General features: G+C 50.9%; 2 protein-coding genes and 1 pseudogene across 12 annotated transcripts; 2 read left to right on the forward strand and 1 right to left on the reverse strand.

Moving 5' to 3' along the window:
• Window positions 1-22: 22 nt before the first annotated feature.
• On the forward strand, window positions 23-5,564 carry Vps25 (vacuolar protein sorting 25 homolog). Of its 2 annotated transcripts, none has more exons than XM_039086821.2 (6): window positions 23-158; window positions 381-526; window positions 1,289-1,342; window positions 2,218-2,306; window positions 3,092-3,167; window positions 3,257-5,560. In XM_039086821.2, exons 1-6 carry the CDS (start codon window positions 49-51, stop codon window positions 3,283-3,285), a joined length of 504 nt encoding a protein of 167 aa, XP_038942749.1. In that variant the 5' UTR covers window positions 23-48; the 3' UTR covers window positions 3,286-5,560. The 2 variants fall into 2 exon arrangements, with proteins under 2 accessions (XP_038942749.1, NP_001166922.1); NM_001173451.1 differs by having other exon boundaries at window positions 80-158; window positions 4,919-5,564.
• A 956-nt stretch (window positions 5,565-6,520) lies between these two features.
• Window positions 6,521-23,610, forward strand: Wnk4 (WNK lysine deficient protein kinase 4). Of its 10 annotated transcripts, none has more exons than XM_063268738.1 (19): window positions 6,533-7,285; window positions 8,735-8,907; window positions 9,770-9,990; window positions 10,286-10,443; window positions 10,996-11,084; window positions 11,164-11,380; window positions 14,491-14,755; window positions 14,966-15,087; window positions 15,325-15,383; window positions 15,475-15,589; window positions 15,839-15,955; window positions 20,174-20,311; window positions 21,206-21,248; window positions 21,355-21,926; window positions 22,006-22,066; window positions 22,160-22,565; window positions 22,653-22,852; window positions 23,018-23,115; window positions 23,223-23,608. In XM_063268738.1, exons 1-19 carry the CDS (start codon window positions 6,677-6,679, stop codon window positions 23,223-23,225), a joined length of 3,666 nt encoding a protein of 1,221 aa, XP_063124808.1. In that variant the 5' UTR covers window positions 6,533-6,676; the 3' UTR covers window positions 23,226-23,608.
• On the reverse strand, window positions 12,547-12,878 carry Atp5mk-ps2 (ATP synthase membrane subunit K, pseudogene 2; annotated as a pseudogene).
• Window positions 23,611-23,650: the final 40 nt, after the last annotated feature.

Below are 23,650 nucleotides of genomic sequence, written 5' to 3' on the forward strand. Positions count from 1 at the left end.
CCTCCCGAGAAGAGTCCGGAACCTTTCTGCTGTGCTGGCGGCCCGGACATGCTGAGGCGGAGACCGGAAACCCCTTGTCGGTTCCGGGTTTTGTGGGCTACTACGATGGCGATGAGTTTCGAGTGGCCGTGGCAGTACCGCTTCCCGCCCTTCTTTACGTGAGGCTCAGACCCTGAGAAGCTCAGTGTAGCTCCCTCCCCATCCCCGGGGCCCAGGGCTCATCCTTGATGATTCTCTTGGGGTTCCGGGGGAGAAAGGAGCCGCCGGCCGTCTTCCGTCCAACCAGCCCATCACTTTCTTCCCTAATGTGCTGCTGGGCTGGTGCTGCTTCCGTCGTTTTACACTCTCTAATTCTGCGTCCCACTCCCTTCACCCGGCAGGTTACAGCCGAACGTGGACACCCGGCAGAAGCAGCTGGCCGCCTGGTGCTCTCTGGTTCTGTCCTTCTGCCGCCTGCACAAACAGTCCAGCATGACGGTGATGGAAGCCCAGGAGAGCCCGCTCTTCAACAACGTCAAGCTACAGCGTATCCTCCCTCAGGCTCTTCCATAGCCCACACACACTCCCACACTTTTCTACATGCCCGGACTGCATCTCCCCTCCTCCCTTTACCCACAGTAGGCAGGTTTCTATTCAAACTGGACTTGGGAAAGAGCTATAATACATGGCAGACAATCATTTTTATATGCACTCTTGCAAACAGTACCCCCCAACCCCACCCTAGTCAATGAGGCTGGGGTCTTTTAAGTCAAGTCCCATGCTTTACAAACTCGACCCTTTAAAACTATTTGAGTCTCCTTTCTGTGAGGCTCAAATCCCAAACCATCTTTAATAACCTTGTGCACTCAACCCCACCTCTCCCAGGAAGTGAGGGTCATTTATTTTTGCAGTCTGATTCATAGGTAAAATTTGTGGAGAAAAGGGCAGAGAGTGAAGGAAAGGGTAACACCCTTTATTTTCTAAAACTCTTGTTCTTTTTTGAGACCTGATCTCTATAGCCCAGCCCATCCTTGGGCTGGTGATTCTCCTCTGTCCATCCCATAAGAGCTGGTATTACAGGCCTATGGCACCATACTTTGCTAGAACTCTTAGTTCTTTTTACCCTCCTTTCCAGAATACTGAGGAAATGCAAACTTCTATCTTCTTCAAGAATTGCATGTATGTATAGCAGGGAAAGGAGGGGCCTAGATGACTCTTCATCATGAGCCTAACTCTGAAAAATTTTTTTTTTGAAATTTTTTTATTTAACCCAATTCACATGTAGCCCATCCCCTTAACCTTAAACCAGGGAAACTTCCTGTGGAGTCGATTCAGATTGTATTAGAAGAACTGAGGAAGAAAGGTGGGTTCAGTTCCTCAGAGACCTGTCTTTTTTTTTTAAACACTATTTTTTTAATTAATTTATTTATTTTTAATATATATGAGTACACTGTGGCTGTCTTAGACACACCAGAAGAGGGCATTGGATCTCATTACAGATGGTTGTGAGCCACCATATGGTTGCTGGGATTTGAAGTCAGGACCTCTGGAAGAGCAGTCAGTGCTCTTAACCACTGAGCTACCTCTCTAGCCCAACACTATTTTTTTTTTTTTTTTTTTGGTTCTTTTTTTCGGAGCTGGGGACCGAACCCAGGGCCTTGCGCTTCCTAGGCAAGCGCTCTACCACTGAGCTAAATCCCCAACCCCCCAACACTATTTTTTAAATGTGCAGTGGTATTGGCCTTCATATATATCTGTATGAAGGTGTCAGATCTCTTGGAACTAGAGTTACAGTTGTGAGCTGACACATGAGTGCTGGGATGTGAAGCCAGGTTGTCTGGAAAAACAGTGTCCTTAACCACTGGGCCATCTATCCAGCTCTTTCCCTCCCCCACCCCCATTTTTTTCTTCCTACTTGGGTTTTTTTCTGAGGTTACAGCAGGGCAACTCTCCATTTAATGACTTGTTTTGTGTGTTTCCCCCAGCTTGAAACCCCAAGTATTCTGAGATGTGAGATGGCCCAGTTATTACCCACTTCCTTAGTATACAAAATTAAAATCCCTCTGTGGCCTAAGAAAGATAGACTAAGGAGAACAGGATGCCATATAAATAAGAATGGTAAAATAAATATGGTATCTCTTGTTCTGAAAGCAGAGTCTTGTCCACCCTGTCCAATGTTGGCATTTGCCTCTGTGCCTTTTGAAGAGCATGATTCCTTCATAGGTATCTGTTTTGCAGGGAACCTCGAGTGGTTGGATAAGAATAAGTCTAGCTTCCTGATCATGTGGCGGAGGCCAGAAGAATGGGGGAAACTCATTTATCAATGGGTGAGGCCGCCCTGCTAAACACTGAGCAATGACCCATGGCAATGAAGAATTGTTACCTGTGCCCAACAGAGAGCGGGCGTTCTTAGATGCTGACCTGGCAAAGTGGGGAGTGGGTGAGAGGGGAAGCATGGGCCCCGCTGGCAACGGCAACCGTCCTTCAGTGACGCAATGTCTCTCCTGCACAGAATCTCTCTTTCTTTGCCTGTAGGAGGCCAGAGGCTGCGTGAGGCCATGTTTGGAGAATGCAATACTGGGAACCATGAGTGCTATTGTTGGCCGGAGCCTCTGGCCACAGGAGATAAATGGGGAAAGGAAGGGAGGGAAAAAAAAAAAAAAACCTGGGTTCCCTCTCCCACTGTGCGCTCATGGCGTTGTCCACATGAATGAGACCTTCTGAACCAGTGTGGGTGTGACGACAGAATACTCTGTCCCTCAAATTCCTACTTACCACCAGCTCCAAACATTCCCAAGAGAGGAGGAGGGGAGGAAGCATCAGCGGCCTAAATATAACAAATACACACCACCCATTCCTGAACAGAAAATAACCAGAGTGAGAGGTCACTTTGGAGACACGTGAAAGGCTGTGGTTTGGTGGTTCTGAATGTGTCTGCACACATACGGATATAGCGCCTGTAGGGTTTATGGGCCTAGGACCCAGCAGAGGGGACAGTCCTGATTTGGGTACAGGCACCATTCCTGGAGAAGAAAAACAGGTAGAGCTGAAGGTCACCCTCTCCCAGGAGACTCTTGGTCCTTGCTCAGCCCTCATTTCTTTGTGCCCCCAGGTTTCCAGGAGTGGCCAGAATAACTCTGTGTTCACCCTGTATGAACTGACCAGTGGGGAAGACACAGAGGAGGAAGGTAATGCCTTTTTCTTCTTCCAGTTCTCTCATCAGAACCCTCTTTTTCTCCAGTGTCTTATTTATTAAAGATAGGGTTTCTCTGTGTAGCCCTGGCTGTTCTGAAACTTGCTGTGTAGACCAGGCAGGCCCTGCTGGCAACCATCCTTCAGTGATCTGCCTGCCTCTGCCTCCCAAGTTCTGGGATGAAAGTGCCACCACCTCCCAACCAGTATCGGATTAAGGCACCTTCAGACTAACCATTTCTGTCTCGGAATTCCATAGTGCAAAAGTTCTAAGGTTTGTTTTTTTGTTTTGTTTTGTTTTTGTTTTATTTTAAGATTTTTTTTTTTATGTTATGTGTGTGTTTACCTGGATGTCTGTATATGCACCACATATATGCCTGGTGCCTATCCATAGGGGCCAGAAGGGGTCATTGAGGGGTTCCCTTAGAACTGTCATGAGCTGTCATGTAGGTGCTGAGAACCGAACCCTTTACCTGTGTAAGAGCAGCAAGTATTCTTAACCACTGAGCCATTTCTCCAGCCCAGTGCAAAACTTTTTAAACTCTCATCTAAACATTTCATACCACTTGAATGCACAAGCAGAACAACTCTGTGTTGGATGTTTGTGCATTTTATACGATGTTTCAGGGGAAGGTTCAGAGTTGTTGCTGTAGAAGCCACTTGAGGAACCAGCGTGGGGGATTAAGCTTGGAATTTCATTCCTTGCTGACTCAAGCTCTCTTTCACTGTTCCTTCTTATAGAGAGCTCAAGATTTTTGGGTGTCAGCTGAAGGTATTGGGCCAACACCCCCAGCCCCACCCCCAGCCCATTTAAAAACTTTGGGTTTGTGCCAGGCAAGGATTTGTGTGGCCTTTGATTTTTTGCATAGAGTAAACACCTTCTTAGCCCCTTTCTCTGTGACTCTTTATTCTGATCCCCAGGATCACCAAAGGTTTCAGTCTTTGCCAGGGTAAGGGGGTGGGGGTTTCTGCCAGGCTGTGACTGCTCCATCCAGCACTTTATACCTCTTGGCTGTCTCCCCTCCCTGCAGGCCTCTGCTTGCTGTTCCCACCAGCAAGCACCCCGTGAGTTCAGCACTACAGCTTGGCCCAGCCCACCACTCAGCCTGTGCAAAGCTGGAGGCTTCCCCAGAATGCTCACTCCCTGACTTGAGCTGGGCTCCCTCAGGGGCCGAAGTGAGCAAGCCTGTTAAGACTTGTCTGCTGCCTCTCGCATCTCCCAAGAGTATCATCCCATACCTCTGGTCTAGATACTCTGCTGGCCTTTGGCACCCTTACAATTAGGAAAGGGCAGGTGTTAGCTCTGAATTTCAGCAGACTCCTGAGTAGGGGTACCAACCACACGTCTGTGTATTAGGGTGGATCCTCCTGGTTTGTACAAGTATGTTTGGATAGGGTCCTTGTCTAGTGCATAGACACCGGCTTAGTTCTGATTATCAGGGTTACTTTGTGTCCTAAAGGCAAAGGTCTCCCTGGCACATCAGATATTTGGTGGGAGCAAAGGGAAAGGGGGCTCAGGGAGCAGGTCCTTCAGAATTGAGAAGGGTGACATAAGTCTGATTCATGCCATGCTGACACAGGCTGCCTTCTACTCTGTGCTCCCCAGGAGTGCCCAGAAGTTGTGAGGTACAGCTGCAGCTGTGCAGATAGCATACACATAGAGTATCCTGGCCTTGGAAGGTCTCAGCTCCTAGCTCGACCATGGTGAGGACCGAGCATCCCTGACTGACCGTCTCTTCCTGTCTAGAGTTCCATGGGCTGGATGAGGCGACCCTGCTGCGTGCTCTGCAGGCCCTACAGCAGGAGCACAAGGCTGAGATTATCACTGTCAGCGATGGCCGAGGAGTCAAATTCTTCTAGCAGAGACCTGTCTCCCTTTACTTCTTACCTCCCACCTTTCCAGGGCTTTCAAAAGGAGACAGACCTAGTGTCCCCACAGACTGGATCTGTCACTCCACCAGACTCAAAGGGCTCAAGTCCTGAAAGCTCAGACTTAGGGATGTTTCCCACATAACCTGTTCTATCTGTCCCTGGGATAGGGTAGCCCACAGTGCCATGGAGAAAGGATGTGTTGCCTGCCCTACCTCCTTTCCTATCCTGTACTGTCCCTGAGCTAGGGTCTATAAACCTGACACTTTACATGTGTTCTCACACATAAGTACACACCCACCTACATGCGCCTGCACAAGCTTCTTTCTCCTCCTCCTCCTCCCACTCCTGTAGCTGCTGTTGCCTCCCTTCTCAGGCTGGTGCTGGATCCTTCCTAGGGATGGGGGAAGCCCTGGCTGCAGGCAGCCTTCCAGGCAATATAAAGATAGGAAGCCCCAGAAGGGGCCTGGCAGTGAGAGGCAGGCCCACTGATTTATGATATTAAAATCTCTACTCCCACTGTCTGCCTGTTACTACTGCTGGATTGGGACTAGGGAGGGCGGTGCAGAGTTCCACCTGATTGAGTCCCAGCCAAGGAAATAGAAGAATCTTTGGCCTTTGTACGGAAGGGCCTGGGGGGCTCCAGTGAGCCTGTGGTTTGCCATGTGCTGGGTGAGTTGTGTGGAGGAGTGCGGGTAGAACACAGCTTGGGGACAGACTGCTTGCTCTCTAAACTGGAGTCACTTCATTGCTCCCCCATGGAAGTTCTATTCTAAAGCCCCTCCCTCCACCCATGATGGTCTGGGTGGGGTAGTTGTGGCCAAGGGGAGCTGGTGGGGTAAACCGGATGTGGACTTTGGTTTATTGAAGACTTTGGCAAACACGAGGGGAGGAAAGAGAGCCCACAGCAAAAAACAGCCTTTCTGGCCAGGGGCAGGCTCCGGCCAAGGTGGGGTGGAGCTGATGGGTGACCAGTTCTTGGTTGGGGCCTGGTGGTAGGGAGGGGCTTGTCTGGAGTAAACACAACCCATCCTAGTGCAGACCAGGGGGCTAGCTAAGTGAAGAAAACCTTACCTTTCCAACACCGATGTTAGGCCTGGGGCTACTTCTTCTGATTAGGACCGAGTAGTACTGCCTTATCAAGGGTGCGCAGGCTGGTGGTGCCCCTCCCCCTCACTGAAGCAAAGGAGTGGCGGTCACTTTTCATCTCCTGTTCCAGTGTTCTTCAACTCCCCCACCCCAAACATGTTTGCCTTCTCCTCGTGCGGGAGTATACCCGCTGCCGCCTCCCACTCAGCTCTTGCTGGGAAGAAGGTTTAAAGGCCGGGACTCTGGAAAGCAGGGCACGGAGCCGGGGGGGGGGGGGGGGCTAAGCACAGGTTGAGATGAGGGGCAGTACCCTACCTATCCCCACTGGGTAACACGTCAGGCTCACAAGGGGGCGGCCCTGGGGGGTGAGGACCGGTCTCGGCTGGGGGCGGGTTGTGGGGCGGAGCCGGGGGCGGGTCGCCGGGCAGGCCAGCCAGGGGCTGGGGCCCCAGCAGCTCAACCGGAGCGCTGCGTATCCAGCCGGTCTGCCTGTCAGGCTGCTGCCTCCAGCCGCCGGCTTTCCGTTCTGCGGCGCCCGGCCCTTCCCATGCTAGCACCTCGAAATACAGAGACCGGGGTCCACATGTCCCAAACGGAGGCCGACCTGGCTTTGCGGCCATCTCCGTCTCTCACCTCCATGGGGCCGACCCGCCTGGGGCCACCTCCTCGCCGAGTGCGCCGCTTCTCTGGGAAGGCTGAGCCCCGGCCGCGCTCTTCGAGACCGAGCCGCCGCAGCTCAGTCGATCTGGGACTGTTGAGCTCCTGGTCTCAACCAGCCTCACTCCTTCCGGAACCTCCTGATCCTCCGGACTCCGCTGGTCCCATGAGGAGCCCACCTTCAAACTCTAAAGAACACCCCGAGGGCACATGGACGGGGGCAGCCCCGGTGAAGGCTGCAGACTCTGCCTGTCCTGAGCTTACAGTATCTTCCGGAGGTCCGGGGTCCCGGGAGCCACCAAGGGTTCCTGATGCTGCAGCCCGGGAACGGCGGCGGGAGCAGGAAGAAAAAGAGGACACAGAGACCCAGGCTGTGGCAACGTCTCCCGACGGCCGATACCTCAAGTTTGACATTGAGATTGGAAGAGGTTCCTTCAAGACCGTGTATCGAGGGCTAGACACCGACACCACGGTAGAGGTGGCCTGGTGTGAGCTGCAGGTGTGCCTGGGCACCCCCTAGGTGGGATGGGCCCCTTTGGTGGTCTTAGGTTGGGGAAACAGGGAGGACAGCATCAAAGGAAGGATCACTTTTTTGTCAGATGTCCAGGCACTCTTGCTTTCCTTGCCGGCATGGTTTTACTGACTCTGGGTGGTTTCAGGAGAAACTGAGGCAGATGGTATACAGTGGCTCCCAATGAGCATAGACAACTTCACTTTCAAACCTTCTTACAAATCTGAGGGTTGGAAAACTGAGTTGCAGCGGGTAGCACTCCAGTCTCCTGCCTGGGGTATCACTGCCCCTTCCTCTCTTGCTCCTCCAAGTCCTGAAACCTTCTGCTGTGTCTCTGGTCCTCCTCCTCCTCCTCCTCCTCCTCCTCCTCCTCCTCCTCCTCCTCCTCCTCCTCCTCCTCCTCCTCCTCCTTCTCCTCCTCCTCCTCCTCCTCCTTCTCCTTCTCCTCCTCCTACCTCTTTACAAACTTAGAAATAATATGTGGGAGTTCAGGAGCTGAGGACAAGGCCCTCTCCACCTCCAGAAGGGGGTTCTCCAGGCCGTTTCTGGAGTTGTTGGTTTTACAGACTTCTTAACAGCCTCAAGGAGTGGGACAGGAAGCTCTAGTTCTAGCTGGAGTCCAGTTCAGTTTCTCATCCCTATGCATACCTGGAATCTCCTTTTCCATTGCCAAAGGAGCTGAGCTCTTGCAACCTTTGGACTTCAGGAGGATGTTGATTGGCAGTTTCTTCCTCCCGTGTCTCCCACTGTTATGTGTGAGTGGTCCCGGAAATTTTTAGGGTATAAAACCAGGAGGAAGGGTCCTTCCACTTTGGTCCTGGCATAGGGCTCTCCGCTAGTCACTGCTAGTGCCGCACCCCAGGCTCTAAGCCAGGCCAGGAGAATCAGCCAGACTCAGGGGAGGGAGAGGGAGAGGGAGAAAAGAGGGGTAGGGCAGCTCCTGCCATGGGGGGGTGGTCTCCTGGCCCTGGATCTTTTCTTTCTTGGTACCTTCCTCGGACTCTGTCTAGATTCTGCAGTTCCTAGTTTTTAAGGCCAACCCCTTGTCGGCCCCAATTCCCTGCCCGTGGTCTGCCTTCTGCCTGCTGCCTGCTGCCTGCCGTCTGCCACCCCCCCTTCACCCCACCCCACCCCTTCCACGGTCGGCTCTGGCGGCCACAAAGGCGCTATTGAGTGCATAGCTCCCAGACCTGGTTGCATAAAGGCGCTTGTGTCCAGCAGGGGGTCCGGAGTGCTGCCCCAGGCCCAGGGTGGGTGTGTTTTGGAGCAATAAGAAGGGATCAACCAAAAGTTGGGGGTCTACAGCCCTTCTGCTAGAGATCTCGCCAACTATACCCTCCCTCATTTCTCCCCCCACCATACCCTAGATGTCCCATGTCCTTCTTGGGGGGGGTTGATCTGGATCTGATGTGACCCTCCGTCACCCCCATCCCACAGACTCGGAAACTCTCTCGGGCTGAACGGCAGCGTTTCTCTGAGGAAGTTGAGATGCTCAAGGGGCTGCAGCACCCCAACATCGTCCGCTTCTATGACTCCTGGAAGTCGGTGCTGAGGGGTCAGGTTTGCATCGTGCTGGTCACAGAACTCATGACCTCGGGCACGCTCAAGACGTGAGCTCTGGCCTGGGTGGGAGGGGAGGGGTGGAATGTCACCCGTCACTCCAAGGCTCTGGGAACTTCTCCCAGTCACTTCAAACTTCCACACTTGAAACCAGGCTCTCTCCCACTTACTAGACTGTGTGAATGCCAGTGTACACCAAGCATACCAGTCAAAACTTTAGGTATCTTTACTGCAATGTACCTTCTTTCTCAACAGTGGGGTCACTTAAGTCTTTGTTTAACATCCTCCCACTGCACCCCCCCATCTTTTCCTCTACCTTGCTGCTATACCACTGACCCCTCCCAACTCCCAGAAGCCCTCCTAAAGAGCCTTTCCCAATCTGCCCTCCCTTCAAGTTATCCTATCTTCCTGCAACCCAGGGGAAGCCTGACCCTTTGACTTGCTCTTTTAAACCCCTTCAGGATTTCCCACTCCCCTGGGGGTAAAGTGCATTCACTCCCTCAGACACTCTCTTCTTGAGCTGAAGTTACAAACAACCCCAATTCTGTGATCCCTCCCATTCTGAACTGTCACTCCTGTGGCTCTCCAGCCTGGGAAATCTCCATCCCTCCCCATTTTCACCCTTGAATTTATATTTTTTCAAGACAAAAGTTATTCCTTCCCAACCCTTGGACTGTTAGTCATCCCTTCCGGTGCTCCGGGGCACGGGCCCTATCTTCGAAGTTACCATCAGAACTTTTTTTGTAACCTGTTTACCTCACTCATTGACTCAGTTTCTTTCCCACCCAGACCAGTCTAAATTAAAATAATGCTGGCTGGGGACAGCGGAGGTGTTGGCAAGGGTGGGATAAGGAATTTTCCAGCCTGGAATAGATATCCCCGCCCTGACCACGGTTATACACCCTCTCCCAGGTACCTGAGGAGATTCCGAGAAATGAAGCCCCGAGTCCTTCAGCGCTGGAGTCGCCAGATCCTACGGGGACTTCATTTCTTACATTCCCGAGTGCCCCCCATCCTGCACCGAGATCTCAAATGTGACAATGTCTTCATTACCGGCCCTTCAGGCTCTGTCAAAATCGGAGATCTCGGACTGGCCACGCTCAAGCGCGCCTCCTTTGCCAAGAGCGTCATTGGTGTGTCTCTCCAGCAGGACCCTGGCCATTGTTAGCTCCTTTGCATCAGAAAAGAGCACGGGACCCCTCACTCCACTCCATCAGGGCTTTGGAGAGATAGCGTACTAGGGCGACCCATTTTTCCTGCCCCCAGCACAGGCTTTGGGCAAGAGTTGGTCACCAGCACTCCAGAACTCCTGGGGTTGCTCTTGGGCTATTAAAGCTACCCCCAACCCCCCCCCCCCCTGTGCGATATACCTAAGTGGAGGGAGGAGACCAGGAGAAAGAAGCCTGATCCTTTCTGTGGGTCCAATAGGGACCCCGGAATTCATGGCCCCTGAGATGTATGAGGAAAAGTACGACGAGGCTGTGGATGTGTACGCCTTTGGCATGTGCATGCTGGAGATGGCTACGTCTGAGTATCCCTACTCTGAGTGTCAGAACGCAGCACAAATCTACCGAAAGGTCACTTCGGTGAGAAGGGTGGGGTTTGGGGAAGAAGGGATCCCCAGTGGCCCTCCCATTCTTCTACCCTCTAACTAGCCTGCTAATACATAACATTAGCATACATTATATTAACATATGTGAAGGGTATATATTATACATGTATCAAATTATATATGTGTGTGTATATGTAACACACACACACACACACACACACACACAAACATTTATCCTTAATAAAGCCAGGCCAGACAAAAAGATGCCCTGGAGAAACAGACATATATTGTATGTACATAAACCCTTCACACAAGCTGGTAAGAAGATGTGTATGCTTACAGACAACTTCACATCCAGTCTCAGTAGATCTTTCTAGTTGCCCTACTAGAAGAGCCAGGCAAACTTTCTACCCTCAGGCAAGGTCACACCAACATAGGTGGGGGAATGGGATCTGAAATCAAGTCTTTCCGTACCAGTATCTTCCCCCAACCTGAGCCTGGGCGCCTGCCTGCACTGCAGACTTGCTGAGCGAGGCGGGCGTGGGCAACGGGGGCGGGGGGGGGCTCATGAGATCCCTTCTCTCAGGGCACAAAGCCCAACAGCTTCTACAAAGTGAAGATGCCAGAGGTGAAGGAGATCATTGAAGGCTGCATCCGCACGGATAAGAATGAGAGGTGGGGTCCGGGACAGAGACGGGATGAAGATGACCGGGCAGTGGCAGCGGGCTCCGCTCACTGCCCCCACGGTCCCCAGGTTCACTATCCAGGATCTTCTGACCCACGCGTTCTTCCGCGAGGAACGTGGTGTGCATGTGGAGCTGGCAGAGGAAGATGATGGAGAGAAGCCGGGTCTCAAACTCTGGCTGCGCATGGAGGACGCACGACGCGGGGGGCGCCCAAGGGACAACCAGGCCATCGAGTTCCTGTTCCAGCTCGGTCGGGATGCAGCGGAAGAGGTGGCTCAGGAGATGGTGAGGAGAGTATAGATAATCCTACTTGGGTGGAGTGTGTAAAGGGTTCAGCCAGCCTGCCATCAGTCAACAGGAGGGGTCAAGGTGCAGCGCTAGAGTAGCGAGCGGAGGCTCCTACTCAGAGCTGCAGCTCCAACAGGGGTCTCTCCGCCTCTTCTGCCCTAATCCACCAGCGCACGCCAGGGTTCTCCCCCAGAACAAATCCGGGAAACCCTAACGTCACTTCTTTGCACGCAGATTCATTTTTTCATTTATCACGGGAATGCCCTTCTTGGCAACTTATCTATTTATTTTTCCCTCTCCCCCTTCTTTGTCTCTATGCTTAGCACCATCCGTTCCAGGACGCTCACTCCTCCTGTGTAAACGCTGAATGCTTCTTTTCAAATCTGGGGGCGGGCGGGGGGGGGGGGCTCGAAACCACCTCAAACCTTGGGCTTTGTTTTATACCTGAATACATTTCCCATCTCACTCCTCTGCTAGACTAGAAACTATCTGTGGCCAGACAGTATTTTATTGATTTTTTTTTCCCCTCGGTCCTTTACTGTTTGGCAATTAGCAGATGCTTCTTAACATTATATGTGGCTTAAAAAAGAAAGCATTTTTCACGTGACCTTCTTTGGAGGGCTATGGAATGCATGCTTAGAGAGAGTGACTGTCTTGTCTAGAGTCCCAAGAAAACAAATGACAAAGAGGGATGTAATCTCAAGCTGTTCAGATTTGAAATCAGTTGGCCCTACCACATTTCTTTTACTCACCCGGCAAAGCCCACGGCTAAATTGATTTGAATAGGAGAGGGGGAGGTGAGGAGCAGAGATCCGTGGAAGAGAAAGTACTGTGGAGATAGAAGATGCCAGAGCACAACCTTGAAAGCTTGTGAGGAGAACCTGAATGGGCAGAGGGTGAGAATATGGGATTCTCAATAGAGAAATGGCAGTTTCAAGGTCAAGGGTCATCTGTGATGAGTCAAGAAGCTGAGACCATGCTGGCTTAGTGGGGCTCTTTTTTTAAAAAAAAGATTTACTTATTTATTTTATGTATATAAGTACACCATAGCTGTCTTCAGACACACTAGAAGAGGGCATTGGATCCCATTACAGATGGTTGTGAGCCACCATGTGGTTGCTGGGAATTGAACTCAGGACCTCTGGAAGAACAGTCAGTGTTCCTTTTTTTTTTTTTTTTTTCAGGTTCATAATTTATTGTACAAATTGAGTATTACATGATGAGTTCACATCAGCTTCTTCAGGCATGGGACTTAACAGATGAGGCCAGACATTTCAAAATCCATTTATGTTGCTTTCACAGCTGGGGTTTTTTTAGGCCTTAACTTAAAGTATAGGACCAACAAAGCAATGCCTCCATATGTGGCCAGGACACAATTCATTCTACCTGTGAGGGTATAAGAGTTGAAATATTTTTTAATACCAGTGAACTGGAATTGGCCATCACTTTCTGGACCAGCCATGACTTCAATCTTCTTCGTCCGAATCACAAACTCTGCCCAGTCAGTGTTTTTTTTTTTTTTTTTTTTTTGGTTCTTTTTTTCGGAGCTGGGGACCGAATCCAGGGCCTTGCGCTTCCTAGGCAAGCGCTCTACCACTGAGCTAAATCCCCAACCCCCCAGTCAGTGTTCTTAATACCACTGAGCCATCTCTCCAGCCCTGGGGCACTTTTTTTTTTTTTTTTTTAAATCCCAGGAAGCAGAGGTAAATGAATCACTTATGAATCCAGCCAGTGAGCTCCAGGCCATCCAGGCATACACAGTGAGACCCTTTGGCACAAAAGCAATCTCCAGAGCACTGCCCAGCTCAACTCAAGATTCAGTCCTTTAAGAGTGACATCTTGTTTATGTTGTGTGTGACTGTGCATGTATATGTGGGGTCACATGTGCCACAGCATGCGTGTAGAAGTCAGAGGACAACTAGTGGGAGTCAGTTCTCTCCTGCCATCATGTGGGTCCTGGGGGTTAAACTCAAGCCATTAGGCTTGATGGTAGGCACCTTTAAACACAGAGATATTTTGCTGCCTTCAAGATCAAGTCTTGATCTATTATCTGTGAGGGAGCAAGGGATTCCTGTGTGTGTGATGTACCTTTTATGCATGTGGGTATGCACATGAATGCATGTGTACACATGCTTTTGCATGGGTACTGGAGGCTGGAAATCAGGTCTTTCTGATTGCAGTATTATATCCAAAACAACAATGGCAAAGTTTATCTCATAATGTTATTGAGAAGACTTAAGGATGATGATGAATTCAGTTAACACACATGGTCATTAATCAATAAGTAGTTCCCTCCTGGGCTGGAGAGATGGTTTAGAGGGTAAGAGTACTGACTGCTCTTCCAGAGGTCCTGAGTTCAAATCCCAGCAACCACGTGGTGGCTCATAACCATCTGTAATGAGATCTGATGCCCTCTTGTGTCTAAAGACAGGTACAGTTTACTTATATATAATAAATGAATAACTCTTTTAAAAAAATAGTTCCCTCCTTATTCCTAGAGGCCTCAAAAAGGTGTCCTGATAGATAACTCCCCAAGTATGGATGTGTGTGTGCATATTTGTAAAGTCAGTTAAAGGTGTCCAGATGAATCTATCCACCCCCTCACCCCCTCTTCCCCTCTCTCTCTCTCTCTCTCTCTCTCTCTCTCTCTCTCTCTCTCTCTCTCTCTCTCCACGTACAGATGTGTAAGTATATGTATGTTGAAGCCAGAAGTTAACTTTGGGTGTCATGTCTCTGGAAGGAGCAACCTTGTTTTTTGAGATAGGGTTTCTCTGTAGTCCTGGCTGGCCTAGAACTCAGAGACTGCCTGCCTGTGCCTCCAGAGTTCTGGGATTAATGGCCAAACAGGGTTTCTTACTGGAATCTGGGGCTTGCTAAGGCTAGACTGACTGGCCAGCAAGCTCTGGGACTCTGCCTTTCTCTGCCTCCCCAGCACTGGGGTTTCAGGCGTGCATACCTGAAGCTTTATGCGAGTATTGGGGACAGACTCGTGCTTTATGCCTAATGCAGCAAACATCATACTAACTTAGACAGCTCCCACGTCCCTGCTCAGTCTTTGGGGGAAATTAAAAAATTTAAAACCATCTCCCTAAATATCCTGACTCCAGGTAGCCTTGGGCTTAGTCTGCGAAGCAGACTACCAGCCAGTGGCCCGTGCAGTTCGAGAACGGGTTGCTGCCATCCAGCGGAAGCGGGAGAAGCTAAGAAAAGCCAGGGAATTGGAGGTTCTCCCACCAGACTCAGGACCTCCTCCAGCAACTGTGTCTATGACTCCTGGTCCCCCCAGTGCCTTCCCCCCAGAGCCCGAGGAGCCAGAGGCTGACCAGCACCAATCCTTCCTCTTCCGCCATGCCAGCTACTCATCCACTACATGTAAGTCACCCCAACTTTGAGTTCTAGGTCCCAGAAGTCCAGCCCAACCCAGCTTTCTAACTCGAGCCACGTACCTTCCTTTGGGGACAAACACTCCCACAATTCCCTCCTGGCTCCAGGCCCCTCTTTGCTCAGACAGGTCCCCCTCCCCTCCCACCACAGTCCTTTATTATTTTTCTTATTTTTTTGATCCACTCCCTCCCCTACCAGCTGATTGCGAGACTGATGGCTACCTCAGCTCCTCCGGCTTCCTGGATGCCTCAGACCCTGCCCTTCAGCCCCCCGGGGGGATGCCATCCAGCCCCGCTGAGCCCCATCTCTGCTTGCCCTCGGTGAGAGGGGGTCACCCCAGAGCCTTCCAGCCATTCAAAGCCCATGACCTGTCCCTCTCTCCTGACTCCCAACCCCCTACCCCGTTCCCTGGGTTCCTGAAACACACCATTCTTGTCCTTATGTCTCCAATTCTGTTTCCCTAGTGTTCTCCCCACATCCTGACACCATTTCCCCCGGGTCTCCACCACCATCAGCAGCTATTATCCCCTGACCTTATGAATTCTATCATCTTCCAGGGTTTTGCCTTGTCCATTCCACGGTCTGGCCCTGGCAGTGACTTTTCTCCTGGGGACAGGTATGTTCTGGTTTCAGTCAGATGGCAGGGTGAGACACAGAATGTTCTGGGTTTATCTACTTAAACCCTCTGTCTCCCTTTCCCTGTCCAGCTACGCCTCAGATGCAGCCTCAGGCCTCAGTGACATGGGAGAAGGGGGGCAAATGAGGAAAAATCCAGTGAAGACTCTGCGACGGAGACCTCGATCCCGGCTTCGGGTCACGAGTGTAAGGAGGACCCAGGAGCTGGAGAATAACCCACAGGACCAGTAGGGGACTGCCAGGGAGATGGGGGTGGGGCAGGGCAGAAAAGCGGAGTTGTGACTGGTGATGCTTTGAGGCATCTAGTCTAGTTTCAATGCCAGACTCTGGGCCTAGAATCCGTTCTCCACCCTGGCCAGCCTCTAGCAGGGTGGAAACACATGGCCGAGGCAGAGGCATTGACTTCTTCCCTTCTGCTGACTTTGAATCTGAAAGGTCTCAGACCAGAGCGACAGAGTCGTGGAGTGCCAGCTGCAAACTCACAACAGCAAGATGGTGACGTTCCGATTTGATCTGGATGGGGACAGCCCAGAAGAAATCGCAGCTGCCATGGTGAGGGGGAGAGAGATGAGGACCGAGCGTTTGGATTCATAGCCCGACCCTGCAATGAGGGCGTATAAACCCTGGTTGGCAGGGCAACTGTGAAGATGCTTTGGCCTTTGTGCGGGGGAGATTTCTGTGTATCCAGTCAGAGCACTCTGATATCAATATGGACTAGGAAGATAAGAGTGATGTGACTTCCTGCTAGAGAAGGTGACTGGAAGTAAAGGACGGACTGGAGCAGGGTGGAAGGAGTGGGATTTACCCAGGCCGAGCAGATGAGTAGCAGTGGCCGGGAAGCGCGGGGGGCGGCGCGGGGGCGGGGCGGCGGCATGTCCTTTTGGAAGCAGGGCATGAGTAAAGCCATTAGTGCTGACTTCGTGAAGAGACCACTGTCCCTGGAGAAAGGGGATCCTACAGGAGTGTCCTGGGAAGCGGAACTCAGCACATATCATAAGAGCTAAAGAAGGGCAGCTGTGGGCAGTGCATGCCTGCAATCTGAGCTCTTGGGAGGAGTTAGCTGGAAGATCAATGATTGGGGTCATCCTGGGCTGCACAGCAGTTCAGGGTCAACCCAGGCTACATACATGAGACTCTGTGAAGCAAACAAAGGAAGTTAGGCAGAGAGGGACATGATGAGAATGGGTTTTTTTGTTGTTGATGTTTGGGTGTTCGTTTGTTTTTTTTAGATTTTTTTTAAATTAGCTTTTTATTTTATGTATGAGTACACTGTCGCTGTCTTCAGACACACCAGAGGGCTTCGGATCCCATTACAGATGGTTGTGAGCCACCATGTGGGTGCTGGGGGTTGAACCCAGGACCTCTGGAAGGACAGCTAGTGTTCTTAATCACAGAGCCATCTCTCCAGCCCGAGAATGGATTTTTAAGAAGACTGATCTGCTGTGGCATAGGGGAAGGTATTAGGAGTAAAGACTCTGATCAGGAGGTAGACACAAGAAACCAGATAGGCAGGAAGCAGAAATGAAATACTCCCGGGAAGAGAAGAAAGGCCGAAGCTAAGGGTTGTTCAGGAAAATCACTATGTAGTCCAGGAAGCTCTTGACGTCATACAGTGTGGGTAGTGGATGCCCAATAAATATTTGCTGAGTTGATAGGCTAGGGAGGCAGGGGGAAGGGATATCAAGGACAGCCTGTATCAGAGGACCAAAGAGGAGCAGGCTACTCAAAGAGAGAAGTTGGAAATGAGAGCAGGTTTTTTTTTTAAGAGTCATGGTGAGCTTGAGTGATAGATAGTTGAGTCAAGGTTCTCCATGGCAACAGGAAATGGCCAGGCCGAGCTGGAGAGGGATGAGTTTGGGAGTCCTCAGTCTAGAGCTGAGGGTGAAAATAGACCTGTGAGGAAGGTGAGAGACAGGGAAGCTTTGAGGGTGTCTCTTGAAAACTTCCTGTTCTAGAACAGGAAGTGGGAGACAAGGTCCTGAGAGACAGGAAGTTGGAGCCAAAGAAGCAGAGGGATATTGGTGAGAACAGAATGAGTTCCAAGCAGTTGCCACAGAGCGAATCCTGAGGCAAGACCACTGGCTTTTGTTAGAAGTCTTGGTAGGAGACCATTTGGACAGAGCTGGGTGGCAGGTGCCAGATGGTGGGGAAATATCCGCCTTTAGGAACTCTTCCCTAAAGCCTCCTTGATGCCATTCACCTAGTCTCCAGAACAAAGAAAAGTGTCATCTGGCCCCTGAGGCTTGTCATCTTCGGTCAAGTCTCCTGACCCTTCCAGAGTCTTTATTAAGCTATACAAATCTCTGTGTAGTTCCTCGAAATGTCTGGGCACCTTCCTGCTTCTGCTTCTTCTATCTACCTGGGGGTCTATAGGTCTGAATAACCTTTCCCCATGGTTTTCATGCCCACCCAGAAGTCACACAATCCAAGAGACCCACCTCTGAACCAGATCCATGTTCTTTTCTCTCCCCACTAGTTTACTCCTCTGCAGCAGGGTTTGAGACTTGGGTCTGATCTTGCTGCTTTTCGTTATTGGATATTTGTGACTCTAAAACTACGTGGCCTTTACATCACAGTCGATACAACTGCATCAGGGGCCGGTCTTCAGACTGTTCTGCCTTTTGTAAGGCTGTTTTCTTGGCCCCAGCTGTCTTCCCTTCTCTTCTGATGGCTAGCTTGGGTCCCTAGCTGTGGCCCTTAACCTTCCTAATGCAGTTCCTTCTGTTATGGTACCTCCCCACCCCCCGGCCACACAAGTATTTTGTTGTTACTCATAACTGTAATTCTACTACTGTTTTGAATGTCGATATCTGTCATAGAGGATACCTGATATAGGACCCTGAAGGGGTCAAGACCTGAAGGTTGAGAACTACCTGGTCCCTGGGCTTTTCTCTAGCACCCGAGTTCAAGTTTCATGTGTTGAAATTTGGTGAACTTGGCCAGATTTCATTTCTCTTCTATTCTCTCCCCTTCCCTTCCTTCTCCTCCTTCAGTTGTGCTGCAGATCAAATCCAGGGTCTTGTGGCAAGCGCTGCCTCACTGAGCTTACCCTAGCCTCTTGGGCAGGTTTCTTCACCTCTTTGAACCTCAGCGGTTCAGTGATTACTGTGTAGTTTTCAAAGACGTGATCTAAGACGGTAATGTGCAGAAGTGGTCGTCAACCCTCGGTGAAAGGTTGCTTTTCTTACTCCACATCTGTAAGGCTCTGCATCAAATATTCGTGGTACGATGCCATCCCAGCTGTTCCCATCCCCAGAAGTGCATGATCTGCTTCTCCACTGGAATAGCGCTGGGGAGTGTGATGACAGACTTTTATTACATTCATTGTGTGCGGCGGGCATAAGAAAGCCAGTGAGAGTCATTTTTCTCCTCTCACCTTATGGTCATGTGATTGAACTCATACAGTTGAGCGTGGTGACAAGCAGCTCTACCCATCTTGCTGCCCCAAGTACAGATTATTAGCACTTTCTAAATTGTGGAGTTTTCTGTTGTTGGTGGTGGGTTGCTTTTTTTTTTTTTTTTTTTGTTGCTGTTGTTTTTTTGTTGTGATTTTCAAGACAGGGTCTCATTGTGTAGTTTTAGCTGTCCTAGAATGCACTTTGTAGACCCTGCTTGACTCCAGCTCAGAGATCTGCCTGCCTCTGTCTCCCATGGGACTGGGATTAAAGGCGTGCAATACTATGCCTGGCTAAATTGTGGTTAAAAAAAAAAAAAGAATCCAAGCACATTGTAAGTGGGGCATAGTGGCATATACTTGTAGTCCCAGCCCTAAGGAAGACTTGGAAGGAGGACTGCCACCAGTTCAAAGCCCTGGGTTACGTAATGAGACCCTGGCTCCCAACCTCAGGTACTCAATGTTTATGGAGTGGAATGTGATATTCATCACGGATGCATGGGCTTAACCTTGCCTGGTGTGAATGGGATCCCATGTGGTGTACTTTATAATCTTTTTTTTTTTTTAATATCTATTTATTACGTATACATCATGCACCTTTCTGCCTGCATGTGCACCTACAGGCCAGAAGAGGGCATCAGATCCCATTACAGATGGTTGTGAGCCACCATGTGGTTGCTGGGAATTGAACTCAGGGCCTCTGGAAGAGCAGTCAGTGCTCTTAACCGCTGAGCCATCTCTCCAGCCCTGTACTTTATAATCTTAATGTGAGTTCAGAAACTGTGTTCAGATGCATGCAACCGGGGAAAGAACTGGGGTTCGTTTCAGTGGACCTGAGATCAAATAGTGTAGCATTGGGGCAGCTGAACTTTTTCAAATAATAGTTTCAAATTATTAATTTGTTTCTTTTATGTGTAGTACTGTTTTGTCGGCATTTATGTCTGTGTGAGGATGTCAGGTCCTTTGGAACAACAGTATGGACGGTTGTGAGCTGCCATGTGGGTCCTAGGAACTGAACTCTCAGGTCTTCTGGAAGAGCAGCCACTGCTCTTCACTGCTGAGCCATGTCTCCAGCCCTGGGCCACCTGAGCTTCACCTGAGCATTAGTTATCTTCGCTGAAATGGGAGGATATTAATAGACCACAGCTGGTTATTGGTGTTAAACGTTATGAGAGATGTATGTGGTGTATACATCACATGCATCCTAAGAATGTTAACTCCTTTCTTCCTTTTCTTTTCCTCATTGACCGTAAGTGCCTGGCACATGACACACACTGACCACCTGATGCAGTGGTCTCACCAGTTGGGTTTAAATGTTGGGGGCAGGGCAGTATTGGTGAGATGACACCCTTCTGTCATCCCATAATCCCCGCCAGGTTTATAATGAATTCATTCTGCCCTCGGAGCGAGACGGATTCCTGAGCCGGATCCGGGAGATTATCCAGCGAGTGGAGACCCTGCTGAAGAGAGATGCTGGTCCCTCGGAGGCCACTGAAGATGCGCTGAGCCCTCAGGTCAGGCCTCTAGACATCTCCAACGGGGCCAGACTCTGCCCTCAGAGTTCTGCTTGGATTAACTTCTTTTTTTTTTTTTTTTCTTTTTTCTTTTTTTCGGAGCTGGGGACCGAACCCAGGGCCTTGCGCTCGCTAGGCAAGCGCTCTACCGCTGAGCTAAATCCCCAACCCCGAGGATTAACTTCTCTTGAGTTTGAGGACCTTAGAAATGCCTCTTACGGGGGCTGGGGATTTAGCTCAGTGGTAGAGCGCTTACCTAGGAAGCGCAAGGCCCTGGGTTCCGGTCCCCAGCTCCGAAAAAAAGAACCAAAAAAAAAAAAAAAAAAAAAAAAAAGAAATGCCTCTTACTTTGTTTGCGAGTATGATGAAAGCCACAGACTTGTTCTAGAAAACTGTGAAGACTTTCAACTTGCTATTTTGAAATAAGTGCAGACTCACAGAGAGAAGTTACAAGAACTGTAGAACACATTCCTAGATGCTGTTAGGGAGTATGATGAAAGCCACAGACTTGTTCTAGAAAACTGTGAAGACTTTCAACTTGCTATTTTGAAATAAGTGCAGACTCACAGAGAGAAGTTACAAGAACTGTAGAACACATTCCTAGATGCTGTTAGCCCAGATTTGTTGGTTGCCAATATTTTTTTTAAACTAGCTTTCCCGTCCTTCCTCTGTATTACATGTTACGTTCTTTTGAACCACTTGAGAACATGTTGGAAGATCTCATACCTCTTTATCGCCAGATATTTTATTTAGCACATACACTTTTGAATCCCAAGAAGTGCGTGCCTTGATTCCTAGAGGCTCATGGGCTGTAGCTTAAGAACCGCAGTCTGCAACTTCCCAGCTGTGACTTGGCTTTCCACACTGTGACTAAGGGCCCCTTCTCTCCCTCAGGAAGAGCCAGCAGCCATGCCTGCCCTCCCAGGCCCATCCGATGGTAGGTTGTGTCTGTACCTGCTCACCCCAACCTCTGGGTTGACCTTGTGGAGGGTGGAGGGTATAGGGCTTGGTGGTCTCGAATCTCAACCCTTCCTCTTCAGCAGAGCTCCAGAGAAGCATCTCCCCGGAACAGAGGAGCTGGGCAGCCTTCTCTACATCTCCATCTTCTCCTGGCACCCCCTTGTCCCCTGGAACCCCCTTTTCCCCTGGGACCCCTCCTGTCTTCCCATGCCCCATCTTCCCTATCACTTCACCCTCATGCCATCCCTACCCGTTCTCACAGGTCTCTTCAAATCCCTGTCCACAGGCCCCCAGCTCCCTACTTCCCTCCTCCTCCGGTGCTTCTCAGGTTCCATTCCCATCCCCTTCCCTTCCCACCAGCTCTCCCCTCCCATTCTCTCCTAGTTATCCCCAAGTCCCTCTTCACCCTGCTTCTCTTCCCACCTGCCCCTCCCCTCCCCCTCTCCCCTCCACCACAGCAGCCCCTCTCCTCTCTCTGGCTAGTGCCTTCTCTCTGGCTGTGATGACTGTGGCCCAGTCCCTGCTGTCCCCATCCCCTGGGCTTCTCTCTCAGTCTCCTCCAGCCCCTCCAGGTCCTCTGCCTAGCATGCCCCTTCCCCTTGCTTCTTGTGACCAGGAGAGCCTTTCAGCCCAAACAGCTGAGACAGAGAATGAGGTGAGTGGGGTATGAAGAGGGATAAATAACAAGGTGGGCTTTTGGATCCTTCCCTTCCTCATGGTACCACACTTCGTAGGCTTCCCGAAATCCTGCTCAGCCACTACTGGGTGATGCTAGACTGGCACCCATATCTGAAGGTGAGGCCACTAATCCCTGACCTTCCCCTGCCCCAGTTCTTTACATCCTGCTAGATTTCTTTTATCCTCTTCACCTGCCTCATCTTCCCACAGAGGGAAAACCCCAGCTGGTTGGCCGATTCCAAGTGACTTCATCCAAGGAACCAGCAGAGCCTCCCCTACAACCAGCATCTCCAACTCTCTCCAGATCCCTAAAGCTTCCAACCCCTCAGCTGACCTCAGAGAGTTCAGACACAGAGGACAGTGCTGCAGGAGGACCAGAGACCAGGGAGGCTCTGGCAGAGAGTGACCGTGCAGCCGAGGGCTTGGGGGTCGCCATCGATGAGGAAAAGGATGAAGGGAAGGAACCCCAAATTGGGGGCAGTTCCCCAATCTTGAGCCAGCCCAGCCCAGTGTGGATGAACTACTCCTACAGCAGCCTGTGTCTAAGCAGTGAGGAGTCAGAGAGCAGCGGGGAGGACGAGGAGTTCTGGGCTGAGCTGCAGAACCTTCGGCAGAAGTGAGTCTGGGGACGATGGCAGAACTAGAGGTGAACTTGGGAGAACAGTATCTGACCAGCCCTTTCCCGCCCTCGGTGCATCCTCAGGCACTTGTCGGAAGTGGAAGCACTACAGACGCTACAGAAGAAGGAAATCGAAGACTTGTACAGCCGGCTTGGAAAGCAACCCCCACCTGGTATTGTAGCTCCAGCGGCTATGCTGTCCTGCCGCCAGCGCCGCCTCTCCAAGGGAAGCTTTCCCACCTCCCGCCGCAACAGCCTGCAGCGCTCTGATCTCCCTGGCCCTGGTGAGATGACAGCCACCCAGCTTTCATCTTTCCCTTGAGACTCCTTCCCCATTGGCACTGTCTTCTTGCAGGCCCTGGTTGTCTACCCTTGGTTCTGGGGGACTAGCCCCGCTCCTCGCTGCCCTCCCTCCACTTAGTGCTCTCCCTCCCTCATCCTGCTCCCAGGCATCATGCGAAGGAACTCTCTGAGTGGCAGCAGCACCGGCTCCCAGGAGCAGCGGGCAAGCAAGGGGGTGACATTCGCCGGGGATGTTGGCAGGATGGTGAGGGGCGGGCCCAAGGGAGGGAGAGCTGAGGGAATGGTGGCTGGCAGCAGCTCTGCCTTCCTCTTCTTCGGACATTTCTTCAGCACTTTTCTTTTCCCCTCCAGTGAATTCAGACCAGAAGTCCTATGTCTCCCCAACACCAGGGCCCCACCATGGCCCGTGGCCTCTCAGAATCTGATGTTTTTGTGACCATCTCAACTCAGCACAGAACACCCCAGCACTGAGGGGGTAGAAGGCCAGTGGGCATGGAGAGTGCGTTGTGTTATCCTGAAGAGTCAAACTCGAGGGTGCTCTTTGCTGTGTGGAAATCTCATTTCCGTACCTACCCCGCCTTCATTTTCTGTTCCTCCCCAGGCAAGGGCGGACCACTAAGCAATCAAAGTCAAGTCCTGATGCTTGTAGAAGGCCAGCTTCCAGCTGGGAGAGTGTAGGGGCTGTGTTCATGCTACCAAAGTTAACAGCAACCAATAAAAATACTGAGGAGAAGAAAGACTGTCTGTGTCCGTCATGCCTTAGGGACTGGGGGCAAAGA

The sequence above is a fragment of the Rattus norvegicus genome, chromosome 10 (genome assembly GCF_036323735.1).
Source record: "Rattus norvegicus strain BN/NHsdMcwi chromosome 10, GRCr8, whole genome shotgun sequence".
Lineage (NCBI taxonomy): Eukaryota > Metazoa > Chordata > Mammalia > Rodentia > Muridae > Rattus > Rattus norvegicus.

Coding starts and splice junctions, on each gene's coding strand:
- Wnk4 (XM_006247278.5), top strand. CDS start 6,677: ATGCTAGCACCTCGAAATACAGAGACCGGGGTCCACATGTCCCAAACG. Junction 9,991..10,285: donor CTTTGCCAAGAGCGTCATTG/GTGTGTCTCTCC, acceptor TGGGTCCAATAG/GGACCCCGGAATTCATGGCC. Junction 21,927..22,005: donor CAGCTGAGACAGAGAATGAG/GTGAGTGGGGTA, acceptor CACACTTCGTAG/GCTTCCCGAAATCCTGCTCA.
- Vps25 (NM_001173451.1), top strand. CDS start 106: ATGGCGATGAGTTTCGAGTGGCCGTGGCAGTACCGCTTCCCGCCCTTC. Junction 159..380: donor CGCTTCCCGCCCTTCTTTAC/GTGAGGCTCAGA, acceptor TTCACCCGGCAG/GTTACAGCCGAACGTGGACA. Junction 1,343..2,217: donor AGAAGAACTGAGGAAGAAAG/GTGGGTTCAGTT, acceptor TCTGTTTTGCAG/GGAACCTCGAGTGGTTGGAT.